General features: G+C 47.3%; 9 protein-coding genes across 9 annotated transcripts; 4 read left to right on the plus strand and 5 right to left on the minus strand.

The window, feature by feature from the left end:
• Window positions 1-36: 36 nt before the first annotated feature.
• Window positions 37-878, plus strand: EYB26_000642 (uncharacterized protein; the record flags this gene model as incomplete). The annotated part of the gene is made up of 5 exons (XM_054259958.1): window positions 37-47; window positions 106-139; window positions 246-363; window positions 426-700; window positions 846-878. The coding sequence occupies 5 exons, from the start codon at window positions 37-39 to the stop codon at window positions 876-878; spliced, it is 471 nt and encodes a 156-aa protein (XP_054115933.1).
• A 723-nt stretch (window positions 879-1,601) lies between these two features.
• On the plus strand, window positions 1,602-2,604 carry EYB26_000643 (uncharacterized protein; the record flags this gene model as incomplete). The annotated part of the gene is made up of 2 exons (XM_054259959.1): window positions 1,602-1,607; window positions 1,669-2,604. 2 exons carry the CDS (start codon window positions 1,602-1,604, stop codon window positions 2,602-2,604), a joined length of 942 nt encoding a protein of 313 aa, XP_054115934.1.
• A 483-nt stretch (window positions 2,605-3,087) lies between these two features.
• On the minus strand, window positions 3,088-4,476 carry EYB26_000644 (uncharacterized protein; the record flags this gene model as incomplete). Its single annotated transcript, XM_054259960.1, has 3 exons — window positions 3,088-3,533; window positions 3,605-3,830; window positions 3,892-4,476. 3 exons carry the CDS (start codon window positions 4,474-4,476, stop codon window positions 3,088-3,090), a joined length of 1,257 nt encoding a protein of 418 aa, XP_054115935.1.
• Window positions 4,477-4,884: 408 nt separating this feature from the next.
• On the minus strand, window positions 4,885-6,466 carry EYB26_000645 (uncharacterized protein; the record flags this gene model as incomplete). Its single annotated transcript, XM_054259961.1, has 5 exons — window positions 4,885-4,890; window positions 4,949-5,085; window positions 5,144-5,288; window positions 5,349-6,305; window positions 6,359-6,466. The coding sequence occupies 5 exons, from the start codon at window positions 6,464-6,466 to the stop codon at window positions 4,885-4,887; spliced, it is 1,353 nt and encodes a 450-aa protein (XP_054115936.1).
• Window positions 6,467-7,151: 685 nt separating this feature from the next.
• On the plus strand, window positions 7,152-7,915 carry EYB26_000646 (uncharacterized protein; the record flags this gene model as incomplete). Its single annotated transcript, XM_054259962.1, has 2 exons — window positions 7,152-7,570; window positions 7,717-7,915. 2 exons carry the CDS (start codon window positions 7,152-7,154, stop codon window positions 7,913-7,915), a joined length of 618 nt encoding a protein of 205 aa, XP_054115937.1.
• Window positions 7,916-8,241: 326 nt separating this feature from the next.
• EYB26_000647 (uncharacterized protein) lies at window positions 8,242-9,966 on the minus strand (the record flags this gene model as incomplete). Its single annotated transcript, XM_054259963.1, has 6 exons — window positions 8,242-8,520; window positions 8,573-8,773; window positions 8,828-9,065; window positions 9,121-9,615; window positions 9,674-9,833; window positions 9,897-9,966. 6 exons carry the CDS (start codon window positions 9,964-9,966, stop codon window positions 8,242-8,244), a joined length of 1,443 nt encoding a protein of 480 aa, XP_054115938.1.
• Window positions 9,967-10,894: 928 nt separating this feature from the next.
• On the plus strand, window positions 10,895-13,406 carry EYB26_000648 (uncharacterized protein; the record flags this gene model as incomplete). Its single annotated transcript, XM_054259964.1, has 6 exons — window positions 10,895-10,939; window positions 10,997-11,023; window positions 11,102-11,629; window positions 11,684-11,764; window positions 11,820-12,975; window positions 13,030-13,406. The coding sequence occupies 6 exons, from the start codon at window positions 10,895-10,897 to the stop codon at window positions 13,404-13,406; spliced, it is 2,214 nt and encodes a 737-aa protein (XP_054115939.1).
• Window positions 13,407-13,666: 260 nt separating this feature from the next.
• On the minus strand, window positions 13,667-14,314 carry EYB26_000649 (uncharacterized protein; the record flags this gene model as incomplete). The annotated part of the gene is made up of 1 exon (XM_054259965.1): window positions 13,667-14,314. One exon carries the CDS (start codon window positions 14,312-14,314, stop codon window positions 13,667-13,669), a length of 648 nt encoding a protein of 215 aa, XP_054115940.1.
• Window positions 14,315-14,960: 646 nt separating this feature from the next.
• Window positions 14,961-16,590, minus strand: EYB26_000650 (uncharacterized protein; the record flags this gene model as incomplete). Its single annotated transcript, XM_054259966.1, has 2 exons — window positions 14,961-16,298; window positions 16,354-16,590. The coding sequence occupies 2 exons, from the start codon at window positions 16,588-16,590 to the stop codon at window positions 14,961-14,963; spliced, it is 1,575 nt and encodes a 524-aa protein (XP_054115941.1).
• Between the last annotated feature and the right edge of the window lie 87 nt (window positions 16,591-16,677).

Genomic DNA, 16,677 nt, shown 5'->3' on the forward strand with positions numbered 1-16,677 from the left:
AGGAAGATTTTTTTTCTCGGTCTTTTCAAGAGCACAATGCCTATCCAGTGAGTGGAAGACGCACGTCTCCTCGTTCAATCTTTCCACGCTCTGACAATGACCCAGCTATCTGATTCTCCTTTCGCGCCAAGGCAAAGTGGTACGTTGTTTTTGATACCCATTTCGTGGCCCACCACATTCTGTTGTCACGTTCAATCAAACTTCTCGACTCGAAACTTTTGCTAACTGATTTATCTCTTCATCAGCGTTTGGCAAAATGGTTCACTACCCTTTCACCTAAAGAGAAAGCCAAGATTGTGAAAGATGTCTCTCAACTTGTGCTGTCGCGACGCACTCGCATGTGCAACTTTTTGGAATACAAAGGTCAGCATACATCCTTCCAGCATCTAGCTAGCTACAATGCTGACCACCGCTTCCTCGAACAGACCAGAAGGTAGTCTACCGTCGCTATGCCTCCCTATTCTTCATCGCCGGTTGCTCAGCCACCGACAACGAATTGATCAGCCTCGAAATCGTGCACCGCTACGTCGAGCAAATGGACAAATACTACGGCAACGTCTGCGAATTGGACATTATATTCAACTTTCAAAAGGCATACTTCATCCTGGATGAACTATTACTCGCTGGAGAAATGCAAGAGAGCAGCAAGAAGAATGTCTTGAGATGTATTAGCCAGCAAGACAGTCTGGAAGATATGGAGGTACGTGTCTAATTTCTTTCATTCTGTTTTGATCTGGCTATTATTATTTCCTTTCCCATCGCTTTGACTATGGCACGACACACAAGTACCCCGTCTCTCAAACTCAGCACCGGCGCCAACACACGCTAACGCCGCCTTCCCCTAGGTCGAGGAGGATAATGTGACGAAAATCATGTAACTACATTCAGCGCACTTCTCTGTCTATACGCTTTTCATCCGGGTCAGGAGTTTTATCGCGAGCGTTCTATGGCGTTATCTGGTTTTTACACGCATTGCTTACGGTATACTAATTCAAACCTCTTCTTTTCTTGATTCTTTCCAGACTGGAGACGTCGATAACAATCTGAAGCACATGGGACTTTAAGCTTCCTGCCAATGGTGTCGTCACTTGGAGCCAGCTGCTGTTGTTGTACAAGTATTGTGGCTTTCCTTTCAGCGAGTCTGCGTTCGTCCATGTGAAGTAAGCGCGTGATCTCACTGGCCCGAGATATGCTTTATCACGTGACTGGATTCGTTGGCCGACGATCGCGACCTCCTCCGCATCGCCTCATCCATCACCTGCTGTCTCTCTTCTTTCTCCCCTGTTTTCATTCCTCTTGCCAGATTCTACCTAGATCACATATCAACATTTCTCATTATCTAGAATCGCTATGGCGTCCTGCTAGACGATCATCGTCTAGCTCCTGTCAATCGTCCTAATCTGTTATCAGCATAGCAGCCAAGGCCATCTCTCTATTGCCATCTATCTTCGCGCGATCGGACAGCTCGGACAACTCTCCAGAGGTTACTGTAGCTAGAAAATCGAGCTATTTGAGATAGCTTTTCGCGATTCCAAACGTCATAATCAAGCTCACTCCCAACTCAATCCGAGCCGGCGATAACAAGTCCCTTGCCATTCAAGATGAAGGTATGCACTCGATGAAAGACAAGTAATTCTTTGGAGTCTTTTGCTCACGATTGTGAATTAGTATCTACCTTTACCTCAGATCGAACAGGTGTCGAACGCCTTGAACTTCGATACTCCTGATCTACACGTTGTCGGTGGATGTGATCTCTACATTACGAAGGCAGCGTCGGACGATCGCAAACTCTACAACAAGATCGAACAGTCGCTGGAATCGCAGTACGAGTCGCTCCTCAAATTATCCGCATCCCTATCACCCCCGAAGGCATCCGCTCCGAATAACCTTGCGCTTTCCCTGAACTTGTCGCGATCCAGTCCATTTGGTCCTCTCACCGAACATTCAAGTCGTAGGACTTTTGCCTATCTGATCGCAACGTTGAATGCGAGCCATTCCGATTACGACTATAGCCATGTCCTACGACCTACCGATTTCCGCCGTGAGCGCAGTCTGAAGAAAGTCATGAATACCCTTGATATGACGCTGCACAATTTGCGACCCCATCTACGCGATGATGGAACACCATCACCGCCAACTGACGCATTTTCTGGTTCCTACAGTGCCAGTGAAGGCACAGCCTGGGGACCACGAATGTGGAAACTCATCGATGAGGAGATGTCGCTTAATGACTGCGCGATCTTTTCCTACTCGCCCGAAGACGACATGAATGATGATGACGACGGCGCAATTTGGAGCCATAACTATTTCTTCTTCAACAAGCAGCGCAAACGTGTCTGTTACGTCTACCTGCGCGGTATTCCAATTATGAGCCACGATGATGATGAACTTATGGATATGTGGGAAGAAGATGGTGTTGCGACACCTATCGGCAAGCGGGTTCCCGACGATTCGTACTTGACACCGGATGTCACTGCGAAGAAACGCCAGCGATACTGGCTTGGTGACTTGGCCTCTGACGATGACCCTATCAGCTCCACTACTCGCCGCAAAGGTGCCGTACGCGCAATGAGCGAAGAAATGGTTGACTCCATGGAGGTGTAGCCACTCGACCCCCTAATGACTTTTTTTTCTTCCTTCCAATTCTATGTTTTTATTGATTTCTGTTTTTCAATTTATGCATGGCAAAGGCGTTGGGCCGCTGGTGAGAGCAGTGGCCTCGAGGCCTATGAAGTAACTTCAACTGCTTAGTTCTTGTATGCGATGGTTCCTTCTCGTTCGTGCTTTTACGGTACTGCATGATGATACTCCCTTTTCTATTTCTTGCCTATTATACTAATGATATCGTGGGGGAGGGGTGGTCCGGTTCACCTTGGTATGGATGAGGCGTTGTTCTTGTTGTGTCGTTTCGAACAGTTTTTACTTCGATGATTACTGCAATTACTACTTATTACTTATTATGATAGTTACATATGATTTTTACTTCTTTGATATTTTCTTTTTTGGAATATACCATGGCTAAATAGCGTATTATTCCCGACTCTACGTAGGCAATGATTATATTTCCAACAGGTATTGTAACGAATACTATACATGTGCCCACCCATTACTGACAAGAACCTGCATCTCATCAACTAAGCAAAACTCCCCTGGCTCACTTCTATGCTCTGCGTTACTCTCCTCTTGCCATCGCTCAACCCTGCGTCGAATAGCCCTCTTCCAAAAGAACGGCGTCGAAAACCAGCGACGCAACCGATTCTCCCAGAGGGATAGCACTACTTTAGTCAACGAAAAGGGGGAAGAAGAGACCCAATTCTGTGTTGCCGGCGGATGAACAGCTTCATACGCGGCACGATTATAGCTAACCCGAACTTTGGGGTTGAGGAATACGCCATGTGTTGTGGAAAAAGGGTTGTCGGCATGGACGAGACAGCATTCTGAGCCTTCGAGGTGGTGGAGGGCGAGAGAATCAGGGATTCCTCTGAAACGTAAGGGGTTGCTTTGTGATAGGAAGGGAGTTGTTGGCATTGCCACTGTATAAAAAAAATCAGCACGTTTTTTATCTTTAATTTTGAGATTTTTTTTTTAACAGGGCCTTTCTTACCCATGCCGTTCCAGCAGCTGGTAACTGGGACCGGAGACATTGAGAGAAGCGCATCAAGCGATTTCGAGGAGCGAAAGTACGGCCATGTTTGCATCAAGGGTTCATCGCCATTAGAATCTCGCAATGCGAAAGTATCGTAGTATAGTGGTGGCTTGGAAAAGTCCAGTGAACAGGCGGCTGCGTATGAGCCGCCGTTGGTATCTAGTAGTGCCAAGACGTCCTGCGTCTGTAGAAGTAATCAGCTATCACATTCGCACTGGGCCAGGGGTGTGAGTTGACTAAGTTACCGTAAACACGACATCATTCAAAAACAGAATTGTATCAAAGGCAACACCCTTCCCCGCGAGCTCCTCCAGAGTCGCTAAACCCCAATTCCTCAACCGCGCAAGATACGGAATCCGTCTAAGCTCTCTACGACCTCTCGACGTATCAATCCACCCTTCTGGGGCAGGTTGCGCGGAAATCTCATCTTCATGCGTGACATCCGACAACGTGATATTTCGCGGTGTACCGAGCGCATCCAGGCGGGCATCTAGTTCCCTCAATGCGCCCTTGGAATCATCCCAGCTGCCACTTTCGTAGACGCTCACAAATACATTTTCGGGTCCTAAGTGAGAGACTAATTGGACAACGGCATCGTTCCAGTCGTTGCGGAGGATGGCTTCATTGTTCCAATGGAGACTTGCGATGAAGATGCGGCCGGCATTATGGCCGGAATGGGCTTGAATTGCAGATGGCTCTGCTGCGATGAATGACCGGTGGACAGAGTATATATCTGCAATGAACCACACAAGCGTTAAGAGCAGGGTGATTCGGAAAAAGCGACGGGCAGGCCCATAACGACGGAACTTTAAGCACCCATTAAGTCGCATTGAGACCGTTTTTAGACGTCTCGTGGCAGTTCACAGCTATATAAATTTTATTAATGATGATTTATATATAAGGAGCGACAGAGTTGGAGGTGGATGCATGCATTTGTTCGGTTTGTTTGAGAGAAGATGCGGAGATGTTTACATTCCGCGCTCCTTATTGGAGCTAGTTAACTGGTGGTGGCCTGAGGCCAACAACGAATGCATCTACAATGTCAAATCCAACAACGATAGTTAAGTGAAGATGTTGCCTTGTAGATTTCATGTATATTGGTGCTATATTATATGCCATTACAGAAAATCGTCTGTCAGTATATCTCGAGTAGATATGATATATACACCCTAGACGTCTCCTACTATATGGTCCTGAAGCGCTGGACAACCCTAAATTCCAGTGATATCGGCATTCGTTTAATGCTAAGAAGAGATGGTCAGCAAGCTTCCTTCATGGCACCAAATAAGCAAATCAACTTACCGTAACATCCTCCCATTTCTCCCATCCACGGCCCTTGACCTGTGCCAATTCTTCCATTGTAAACGTCTTGCCCGTCGTGAAATAGCCAGCGTTGATCTTGGCATCGATCTCAACCCTGGAGTCTTGAGGAATCATATCTACAGATTGTCATTGTCAGTCTTCTTCTCTGGTCTGTCGGATAAAGCACAAGCCTACCTTCTGGAATTGGAATTCGTTCAAGAATCTTGATGCCTTGAGCGACAATGGCGTCGTGTTTCATGTTGGACATGGACAACATCCGGTCAATCTTTGTTATGCCAAGCCAGTGGAGGATATCCGGCATGAGAGCTTGGAAGCGCATCTAGAAATCAAGCTGGATGAGCGAGTCGTCTGACATAACAGTAAGTAGAAGGGAACCTACATCGCGAACACCGGCAACATTCTCGGTTCTCTCGAAATACTTGTCCGCAGTATCACCACCACGCTTTCGAGCATTATATACCAGATATTTCACGACCTCGCCAAGGGCTCGACCCTCCTTCCGGAAATATATTACAACACCACTACCGCCGTTCTGAGCCTCCTTGATAGCTTCTTGAATTCCAAAGGCGAGATATGGTCGGCAGGTACAGATATCAGACTGAAACACATCGCTACCGTTGCATTCGTCGTGAATTCGCAGAGCCAACTTCACATTTTCATCTGACACTCGCTCCGGGGGCCCAAAAATGTAGACAGTCAACCCCCCAATTGGAGGAAGAAAGACTTTAAGGTCGGGCCGTGTAATGAGCTCAGGATAACTGCCTCCAGTATGCTCAAACAACGTCCGACGTAGCAAGCTTTCGTCAACACCGAATCGCTCGGCAACACCCGGCAAATACCAAACCGGCTCAACTGCTACTTTGGTTACCCGTACATCTCCATTCTTACCAATGACGATTGACCCATCGACTTCAATTTGACCCTCGCTAACCGCCTTCTCAATCTCAGACAATCGCATATTCGCACGAGTAATAGCCATTGATGGCCGCAGATCCCAACCGACATCTAGGTAACTCTTGAAATGCTTCACAATATCATGACCGAACGGGTCGAGCGAAACAATCTTCTTGGGATCACTCCACGCCGGCTGAACTGGAAAATCAAAAGTTGGTTCGGTATTGTTAAAATCTGGCTTGAAGTCTGTAGGTAGATCGCCGGCGGCAATAGCTAAAGCATTGTATATACTATAACTGCCTCCGTGAGCGCCCATAGCATTTCGACGTTTTAGTTGCGATGGGTGACGTGAGGCTACGATTGGGCCACGGGACTTTGCGTCCGGAGCTCCCCATTGTAACGGCACAGGGTCGACACCGTTTTGGCCGGGGTAGGTGGTCAACTGTTGTTGGAGTTAAACATGTCTATCTGAGAAATGGGGCCGGTCTGACAAACCAGAATATGTTTACTGAATTGAGATTTCGGTGACTTGGGCGACGAACCTATATCCTCGCCTGGAGGAACCTCAGGTTCTGTTGTCGCGATAGGGATGGATTCAGGCATTGGGACGAAACAAAGAGATGAATGCGAATATTTCTTGGAGAGGGTTATCTCGAGAAAAGAGATGAGTAGGGGAAATAAAGAGACGAAGAGGAGTAAGCAGAGCAGAGTGTTACACTTGGCCAGATACATCATCGACCATGTGACGGGTCCGTCTTATCTTGCTTTGTTATCTAGCGGGTTATCTCCGTTCATGCCGGCGCTCTCCTTCCTTCTTGGCCAGTCCCTTGGGTCGGAATGTAATTAATAGCCAATTAATCTACTCCTCTTGTTTCTTCTTCTTCTTCTTTCTCAATCCCCATCTTCTGTCTCGTCCTATTCTCTTTCTACTTTCTACTCTTTACTCATCGTCCATCCCTTCCATCGCATCTCCAAGCTACGTATCCCGAACTTGCGGGGCTTATCGTGATAAGCTGGTTATTCTCGGAGCTCCCCGCATTGCTTATCCGCACGTAGTACGTTACCCTCACTGTACGGACTGTTCTCATGACCCTGAGCATCTACTGTTTGAAAATTCAAAGGGTTCCTGAAATTGACTGGAAATTGTTGCATTGAGACAATCGAGCGCGATATCGACCAGATTCAAGCTAACCAAGAGGTAGCGATAACACACCGTTTCCATCCCGGAGTCCGAAAGGCCTACAACGAGATAGTAAAACTTGTTTGCAGATACAAACAATACATCAAAATGCCATCTCCTCTCCCTGCCAACGCGCGGGTCTCCACTAATCCCTTCCTTGAATCCAAACTGAACCACCTGCGTGACCGATCACTGGGCAGCAGCGCAGTTCGGGCCACCACCGCTGAAATCGCGCGCATTCTAGCTGTCGAAGCAACGCAAAATCACAAGCCCGACCATGGCAAAATCGGACTGATAGTGGTGCTCAGATCTGGTTTGGGGATGAGCGATGCGTTTTTGGCGCAGTTTGCTCCTGATACGGACGTCGTTGTTTATCATATTGGCATGTTCCGGGAGAAGCATTCGTTACAACCGGTGGAGTACTACAACAAATTGCCGAACAATAACACGGAAATCAAACGAGTGTATGTTATAGATCCGTTGATTGCGACGGGTGGAACAGCCACAGCTGTTATTGAGATCTTGCGGTATGTTTGTTTGCCCTATTATATTTGCTTTTTCCATCCCTATCAAGTTGCGGTGTAGTCACACGACTACCTACCATGGCCGGATTCCCATACCATCGAACCTTCAAACTGAGCTACTTGAATTCTAATTTGAAAACTCTCCACAGAGACTGGGGCGTTGAACACATCACCTTCGTGTCAATGTTGACAAGCCAGCAAGGTCTAGAGCATGCCACAAAAGCCTGGCCTGAAGGAACCGAGTTCGTTATTGGTGCTATTGATCCACGCTTGGATGCAAGCGGTTATATTGAGCCTGGCATAGGCGATATTGGTGACCGTTTGTTTGGAACTGGACTGTCACATTGATTGGTTAGGATTATTAGTAAATAAATTGATTCGATTTTGGAGGTCTAGTTTTATTTCGCGAGTAGAGTATATAGATCCTGAGAAACGTCTGTTTATGGGATTCATTCCCCAAATTATGCACGGGAGCCGGTAACATTTGAAGAACTGGTATGTAATAGGCTTGAAGGCAGTCATAGGATGCGCTTTTGATTACATGTATGGTCTAAGCTGGAATGTTCAATCATAGACCGAGGGACTCAAAGGATATAAACAAGGAGAACAAACAAATCTCGTGATATCATAAAATTAATTCTTTTTTTCTCTTCAAGAACGATCTACGGTCTAAATCAAGCTGTAGACTGGGGAAAGTCTCCTCGAGCCCGAGGATTCTTGATGATCTTCTTCACCAGTTCCTCGACTTCATCCCAGTCACGAGTTTGGATGCCTTCAATATTGGTGTTGAAGAATTTTGAAATGCTCATCAACATCTGCCACTCTTCCTTATTGGAGACGAAGGAAATGGCTACACCGACACGTCCAAATCGGCCTGTACGACCGATACGGTGGAGATATGTCTGGGGGTCTGCTGTGCGTGGGTGGCCAGGTTTATGATGTTCAGGGATATCCTAGGGAACAATGTTAGTATAAAATCGATAGGCTTCGGATAAGAATACGTACGTAGTTGATAACCATCGAAACAGTTGAAACGTCGATACCACGGGCAAGGACGTTGGTGGTGATGAGCACTTTAGCGCGACCCTCACGGAAATCATCAATGATTTTGTCACGTACGGAGCCCTCGACACCACCGGTCAATGATGCCACGGTATGACCCTCTGCGGTCATGCGCTTCTCAATCTCGGCAGCAGTTTGACGAGTCTGCGGGAATATTAGCACGATACCAATCGGAATAGAAAAGCAACTAGAACAAACCTGGACGAAGATAATTGAGGATGCAACCGTGAGAAGCCCATAGAACTTGACAAGCACATTGTATTTGTCATTATCATCGACACAATCAAGGTAGAATTGTCTGATTCCCTCGACAGTGAGCTCTTCTTGTTTGAGTGAAATTTCGTTTGCATTTGGAGCGAATTTGGCCGCGTATAGACGGATTTGGTCGTCGAACGTGGCAGAGAAGAGCACGACTTGTACGGTCTTTGGGAGGAAACTGTTTGTAACTGTCAGCAAGAGGCCAAATCAAACGTATGTCGAATCGTACTCACCCCTTGACACGGATACATTGATCTCCCAATCCTTGTTGATCAAGCATGTTATCGGCCTCGTCAAGAACAAGAACCTTCAGTTTGTTCACAATCATGATTCGCTTCTTTATGAGATCCATCACCGTACCGGGCGTTCCACAAACGACTGGATGTTCTAAACGCGCAGGCCGTTTGCCTTCTGTGGGCACTGCCATTCCAACAGACAAACCCTCCACGAATCGTCCCATTTCAGTTATGACGCCTCCAATCTGACGAGCCAGCTCGCGACTGGGCGCAAGAACCAAAGCCTGTGGTGATTTTCGCATTTCTTCCGAGCTAAGGTCAATACGACTCAGGATATTGAGGGTGAAGGCTGCTGTCTTTCCAGTTCCTGACTGCGACTGTCCGATCATGTTTGTAGGGGGGTTGTGCATAAGGAGAGGTAGGGCGCGCTCCTGAATTTTGGACGGCTTCAAAAACTTCATTGCGTAGAGACCTTGAAGAATACTTGGTGACCTAAGAGACACATAATTATTAGATCAAAGTGGGTGATGGCTTGCATTGGGATACATACAGGCCTAGATCTTCGAAGGATTTGACAGAGAAGAGCGGATTGTTGGGGTCGGCCTGCAAGTCGCTTAATTTGACCTCCACATCGTATTCTGGTTCTTGAAGATTACTGCCTCCAAGAGGCTCGCTTGCGCCATCTTTGTTGGCAGCACTCAAAGATGCGTCTGAACGAGGGCGCGGCAATGTTAGATCGAAGCTGTTGGGGGCGAGTTGTAATGGCTACATACCGGTAGAGTCTGCACCTGGCTTGGTGATACGGTCTGCAAGAGACTTGCCCTCGTTGTTTTCGGAAGCCATGTTTGCGACGATCTAACGCAGACGAGTTGATAGGAGAAGAGGGGTAGGGGAGCCCGCTGTGCGATAACGGTTGGGAGGCACTAGGGAATGGTATATGGAGGTTGGTTGAAGGATTGTTACTGGGTATATGTAGAGCCTGCCTCAAGAATAGCACGAGCTCAAACCACCAGAGTTGAGAAGATGTAAGTTGTTGTGTCAGGGACGCGGCGAGAGCAAAAAAGGTCTCAGCAGCTTCTTCCCCGCTAACTCTCGCGCTAAGCCGTTTTTGGGCCAAACAAGCATTGGGCTTTTGATTTCAGGATGTTTTTTTCCTTCGACCGTGGCAGTTTTACAGTGAGTTATTGAGGACTAACAGTAATATAGGAATAGGAAATACAGATCACAAGCTTCAGTTCAAGTTGAGGTCCCTTGGCCGTCTAGGATCATCTCGTGAAAGTTCTACTATGTATACAGGTATGATGTAACTGAATGCTAGTATGTAACGAGCATACGGGATAGTGTATTATTACAAGACAAAGGCAGCCAATAGGTATGCGTGGCCCATACTAAACATCCGCAAACCTAGCTGGTAAGAAATACAGTAATTACGCAACAACTGTGGGCACTTTCCCGGTTGGTGGACATTCCAGCTGCTCCGACTACGGATTCGATCAGGCACTCACTTCACCTTCTTGTTGTTCTCTATAACTAGAACAAGAATCTCCGTGAGATTCAATTTCTAATTCTTTACGTATAGCACGCATACCACGCAGATACGGTCGCATTTTCAATAAGCGACTTCTTATTATCCCCGCTACACAGCCACCCGCTACATCCGCGTCATATACTTGACTCGTCTACATCGATCTAGTGATTCGGGAGAGCATGCCTGTATCTATCCACGGCGCATATGAACTGAAAGAAGCGAGAGCTTAATCTCAACGCTATCATGGCCGAGGTTAATGTCAATCCTCAATTCGGGGCGGAATTGAAGGTATGCGAGAATGCTACGTGGCCGGCTGAAGATCACTAACCCAGTGTTTCACAACAGGATGCGTTCAAGCCGGTAAACTCATGGGTACGGAAACCTTGCGTCGTTATATTCTATGGGGCTTTGAATACAGCAGGGGCGGACGAGTATGCTAATCGATGATAGGTTTCGAACGGGATTGCGTGGTTAGATGATATACAACAATTCTACCGAGAAAGAAGCGCAATTGAACGAGAATATGCATCCAAACTGTCGGCATTATGCAAGAAATACTCGGACCGCAAAGCGAAGAAAATCAGCAGTCTCAGTGTGGGAGACACGCCGACTATGACACCCGGATCGCTCGAATCTGCGTCATTGACAACCTGGTCTACGCAACTTAACACGGTGGAATCACACGCAGCAGTCCGCGATAAATTTGGTCTCGACCTCATTTCCCAAGTTGCCGACCCGCTTAAGAATATAGCCACTCGATACGAGGAATTGCGCAAGAGCCACGTGGAATATCATGCCAGGTTAGAAAAGGAACGGGAATCGCAACTCAGCGAACTCAAAAAAGTCAAGGGCAAATACGATGGAGTTTGTCAAGAGGTGGAAAACCGTCGCAAGAAAACCGAGTCCTCGTTCGATTATAACAAAACAAAAGCACAGGCTGCTTATCATCAGCAGCTCTTGGAGATGGGCAATTCCAAAGTATGCTCTTCTTGATTCCTGCGATCCTGGGGGTGCTGACTGAAAGCATTACAGAATACATATATAATCAATATTCATGTAGCGAACAAACTGAAAAATCAGTTCTACCATGAATACGTTCCAGAAGTACTCGACGTAAGTACATACTGATGGCTCCTAGTGACATTTACCGTTAACATGTTATGAATAGAGCCTGGGAGACTTGAATGAAACCCGTGTTCAAAAGCTGAACGCTTTCTGGTCACTTGCAGCGCAGCTAGAAAAAGGTGCTTCGACACAAAGCACCGAACTCATGACCCGTCTTGGAAATGAAATTCCCCGCAATAATCCTAAACTCGACTCGCTGATGTTTCTTCAGCACAACACCTCTCAAAGTCAAGAACCCCCTAATCTGGCGTTCGAGCCGAGCCCCGTATGGCATGATGATGATCAGATGATTACGGACGAGCCTGCAAAGGTGTTTTTGCGCAACATGCTCATGAAAAGCAAGAGCCAGGTCAAGGAATTGAAAGCGGAGGCAGAAAAGCAACAACGAGAGGTTGAAGGCGCCAAGCGCGTTCGAGATAACATCAGGCAGGGCAAAGACAAACGAGATGAAGTCGATATTGTAAAAGCGATTTTCAACTTGCAAGAAAAGCTTCACGAGATTGAGCGCAAGAAAATGACGGCTGAGGTTGAAACTTTAACTATTTTGGCCGTGGTCGGCGATCTGTCTCTCGGAGCGAAAAACCATAACTTTAGATCTCAAACCTTCAAGATTCCCACTAATTGTGATCTCTGCGGTGAAAGAATATGGGGCTTGTCAGCAAAAGGATTCGATTGTGTTGACTGTGGATACACTTGTCACAGCAAGTGTCAAATGAAGGTGCCAGCAGAGTGTCCTGGTGAGCAGACCAAAGAGGAAAAGAAGAAACTAAAGGCCGAACGTCAGGAGCAAGCACAATCTACCCCTGTTGTTTCAGAGTCTGCGCCGTCCCATGGGAACAACGGAACGATGACAGAGATGCCGGCCTTGACTCGGAAAGATACGATGAACTCTTTGAGTTCAGGATACGCACACAGTGCCCATCGGTCTGTTTCTGGGTCGATTTCGTCTTCTAAACCCTCGGGCGAAGAGCCTGCTGAACTTAGTGCTGCGCCTCCTAGAAATTCTACATCAACCACGAAGCGCAACAGAATTCTCGCGCCACCTCCTACGCAATATGTCAGCTCACCAACAGCTGCTGAGGCTCCAGTTTCAAAGAAAAATGAACAAAGAGGGAAGATGGTTTATGCATATCAAGCAACTGGTGACGGGGAGGTGACCGTAAACGAAGGACAGAATATTGTGGTGTTGGAGCCTGATGGTGAGTACTCTTTCTTATGTTTAGGAATGAGTGCCTGTCTAACAATGTCTGTAGATGGCTCTGGCTGGATGCGTGTGAAAGCAGGTTCCCAGGAAGGACTGGTTCCATCAGCATATGCCGAGCTTGCGCCCGCCCCATCTCCAGCCTTGACCGAGCGGCCTGCATCGGCATACTCAAACTCATCGGTGTCTTTGGCCGGTAGTACAACAGCAAAGAAAGTAGGACCAACAGTTGCACCTAGACGGGGAGCCAAGAAACTGCAATACGTCGAAGCCCTATACGACTACGAAGCACGCTCAGATGCCGAACATAGCATGTCGGAGGGCGATCGGTTCGTCTTGATCACCAAAGATAGTGGTGATGGTTGGGCAGAGGTTGAGAAGGGAGGGCAGGTCAAGAGTGTGCCAGCGAATTACATTCAGGAGGTTTAGGGTTTTATCACCGACGGCAAATGCATTTGTACATATTTTGTTTCTTTGTTCTTCTTTTACCTTGCATTTTTGACCAGCATGAGATATACATCACGATAGCTCTTAGCACACAGCATATCTACCTACCCCCTGAGAGTTGCACGTTATTGGTACAAAATATTTATCATTATAGTAACAAGCTATATATATATGTAAGGTATCATGGCTCAATCAATTCAAGGGATCAATATACAACATCGAATCCCTTCCAAGAGTCAAAATCAAGTCCTCTCCCACACACCCATCCACTCCCCCCAAGCAATAACTTTTCCCTCAAGCTGCTTAACAAGCTCCTCCCTCGTTGCCCCCGTCATACTCAATTTCTCCGTATCAATCGGCTCACTCAGCGCTACAATTTCATAAAAGTATCGATGCGGTCCATGACCCAACAATCCCCTAGGCGGAAGATAGATCGTCTTCCGCCTGTTGAGGCCATACTTGAACCCCCCTTTGAGCGTGAAGTCGTCGCTGATGCTCCGATCGCCAGGGACAGAAGGAGGACAGACTTTCTCGAAATCAGCATCAAAGACAGAGGTCCGATCCGCTAGAATCGAGTAATACAATCCATGAGGCACGGGTACTACCAGCGGCGCATCTGGATCTTCGACTGCTAGGAACCATTCCTTCACCACCTCTTTTTTCCCCTGCAGGTCAGTTGGTAAACTCCATTTCAGTATGGGAAACGTCCCATCTCCAAAGAATCCGTATTTCGACGGGATTCTCGACCCCGTGGGACCGATGTTGGGGCATTCGAGGGTGATGGTTGGGTTGGGACGGTGCGCGAATGCTGCGGAACGCGGAATTAAGCCTTCGTCGTGACCGCGCCGGTATTGGAGGATGAAGGCTAGGATGCGCTCGATGTAGTCCATTTCTTCTTCTTTTTTTTTTATCGCTTTTTATTTCGATGGAATTCAGACTGGCTTTGTTTCCAGTTGGGATGGCGTCTTGGGATGATTGGAGGAGGACGAGTGAATGATGTATGATATCTCTGCTGATGGCTCAATAAGAATAAATTCCTCTGGATATGCACCTAATCTACCGATCAAAATGCGAAATTTGGGAAATGAAATAGGAATTAATGGTGTTTTCTGCAGCGAAAACCGCTGCTCAATCCTCGATGTTCAGCTGTTTACTTCATCTGGACAGGACCGGCCCGGTAACGGCTTTACAGCCACATTGGCTAGCCCTAGCATGCAGGGATATTACTATAACTGGTTCTACACTATCGTTTACTAAGTCTAGCGCTCGGATAGGCGGTATTATTACGTGGGGGAGGAAATGAGGGAAAACGATATGAATTGTTATTCTGGCTGAGTAAGCATAGTTCTGGTACTCAACTTCTGAGGCGAACATGATCGAGGCAATCCGATCTAAAACAAAGGTAAGAGAAACAAGAATTCAATACAATCATTATTAACATATTAGTGACTTGTTAGTATAAGGTCGATCAAGAAGGGTATCACGACAATAACATAGTCATAAAACATCACCGGTTTCAATCGTATGCGGAATGAATCAAGCGTGGATCATCTGCTGAACACGTGGGTATCGTCGCACAATTTCATGGTAAAGATCCGGATGATCGCGCATCAAAATCTCTGGGTTCCACGCCATGGCCACGAAGATCGTGTCGACACCGCTACCAATCGGTGTCAAGAAGATTTGACAGATCTGTAACCCAATAACGAACGCATATGCCATGATGACTGCAGTGAATGTGCCCGATGAGTTGTAGCTCGGGCGAGTGAACTCAAGGTACAAATACGCCAGTAAAGCGCAGACATAGGACACGAAAACGGAACCCATGCTCAAGACCGGCCCGATTAGGCAGTCGTTGATAAGTGCATCAATACCACGGTCTTTCATCATTGTCCATGTATCTTTAGCTGCAGGTATATATGCTTTTCCGTATAGAGCGATATGGCAGAAGGCGTAGCGGTTGAAGAATTGCACAAACCAGTCGAGCAGAGCAATAAAGCATCCGAGAACCCAGAAAGCTATGCTACCAACCATGCTTCCCTGTGCTGCTTCCTGTTGCTGGGCGATGGAACAGGCCTGTCGCATCATGTTGACAAGGGCAATAATCAGACTTCCAAGACTAATACTACCGAACGAGTAAGTGGTGGCGCGTTTGAAAGCACCTCGTGTGGCTCCCTTGGGAGGTGCACCACGCCCGAAGTACCATGACCCGTAAATGCCAGCAATAGTGGTATGAATGGTATTTTTTAGCCATTCACTAACCCAATACATGGCAAACGTGACAAAAACAACGAGACCAATAACCTTGGCACTGCTGCAACCACCTTTAGGGCATGATGGATTCGTTCCGCCACCGTTCGGTTCGTAGGCGACATAGATCGAAACCAATGTGACCGAGAACCATGCCGAAAGCGCGAGCGCAACGAAACCGCCAACTGCGCTGACAATAAAGACATGTCCGTAGCTACGCGACACGTCGATGGCGGTTTGCAGCATGACCACGCTGAATGGGATGCGCGGAATCCAGCTGATGAAACAAATGATGGCGAATACACCGAACACAAGAAACACGATACCAGCGCCCCATTGCTTTCTGTAAAGGTAGTAAATGGCCGTGCCAATGGCGAAAGCACAGTTGAGTATGCCGGTAATCCAGATGAATTGCTTTGTAAAGTAACGCGCGCCGAGAAAGTACGCCCATGAGAAGGCGAGCGCGACGCAAAGCACAAAAATGAATAGAATCAGAGTGTTTGTGTCGAGGCCAAAGTCGTTGCTGCTACCGTAGATGCTGCCACCATTGAAGCCTCTCGTACTGGCATACTTGTTAATAGAGATGCCTGAGACGGCGACGTAGCCGAGGAAGACGGCGATGAGCTATCACCATCTAATTAGCGGAAGTCGAAGCACATGCGAAGTTCTGAGAATTCACCAATAGACCTGCCCAAATATCATTGAACTTCGGCTTCTCGATCTTAAAGAGTTCGTCGTACGACGGTGGATTTTCTGGAGGATACTGCTGTGGAGGAGGCTGCGACGGCGGTGGGTAACCTTGTTGATTGTACTCTTCCTTACCATTGTAGTTGTTGTAGGATTGGTCTTGACCATATTGCCCTCGAGGAGCAGCAGGTTGTACCTGGTCCTGCTGGTAGTAGTCTGCCGCGCTCATATTGAGAGATCGAGTATATACGTGGGTATAGATACGGTGTCTCCTGGAGGATGAAGAGGAGAAATGAAGAGGAAAAGATACTTGCCA

This window comes from Talaromyces marneffei, chromosome 1 (assembly GCF_009556855.1).
Source record: "Talaromyces marneffei chromosome 1, complete sequence".
NCBI lineage: Eukaryota > Fungi > Ascomycota > Eurotiomycetes > Eurotiales > Trichocomaceae > Talaromyces > Talaromyces marneffei.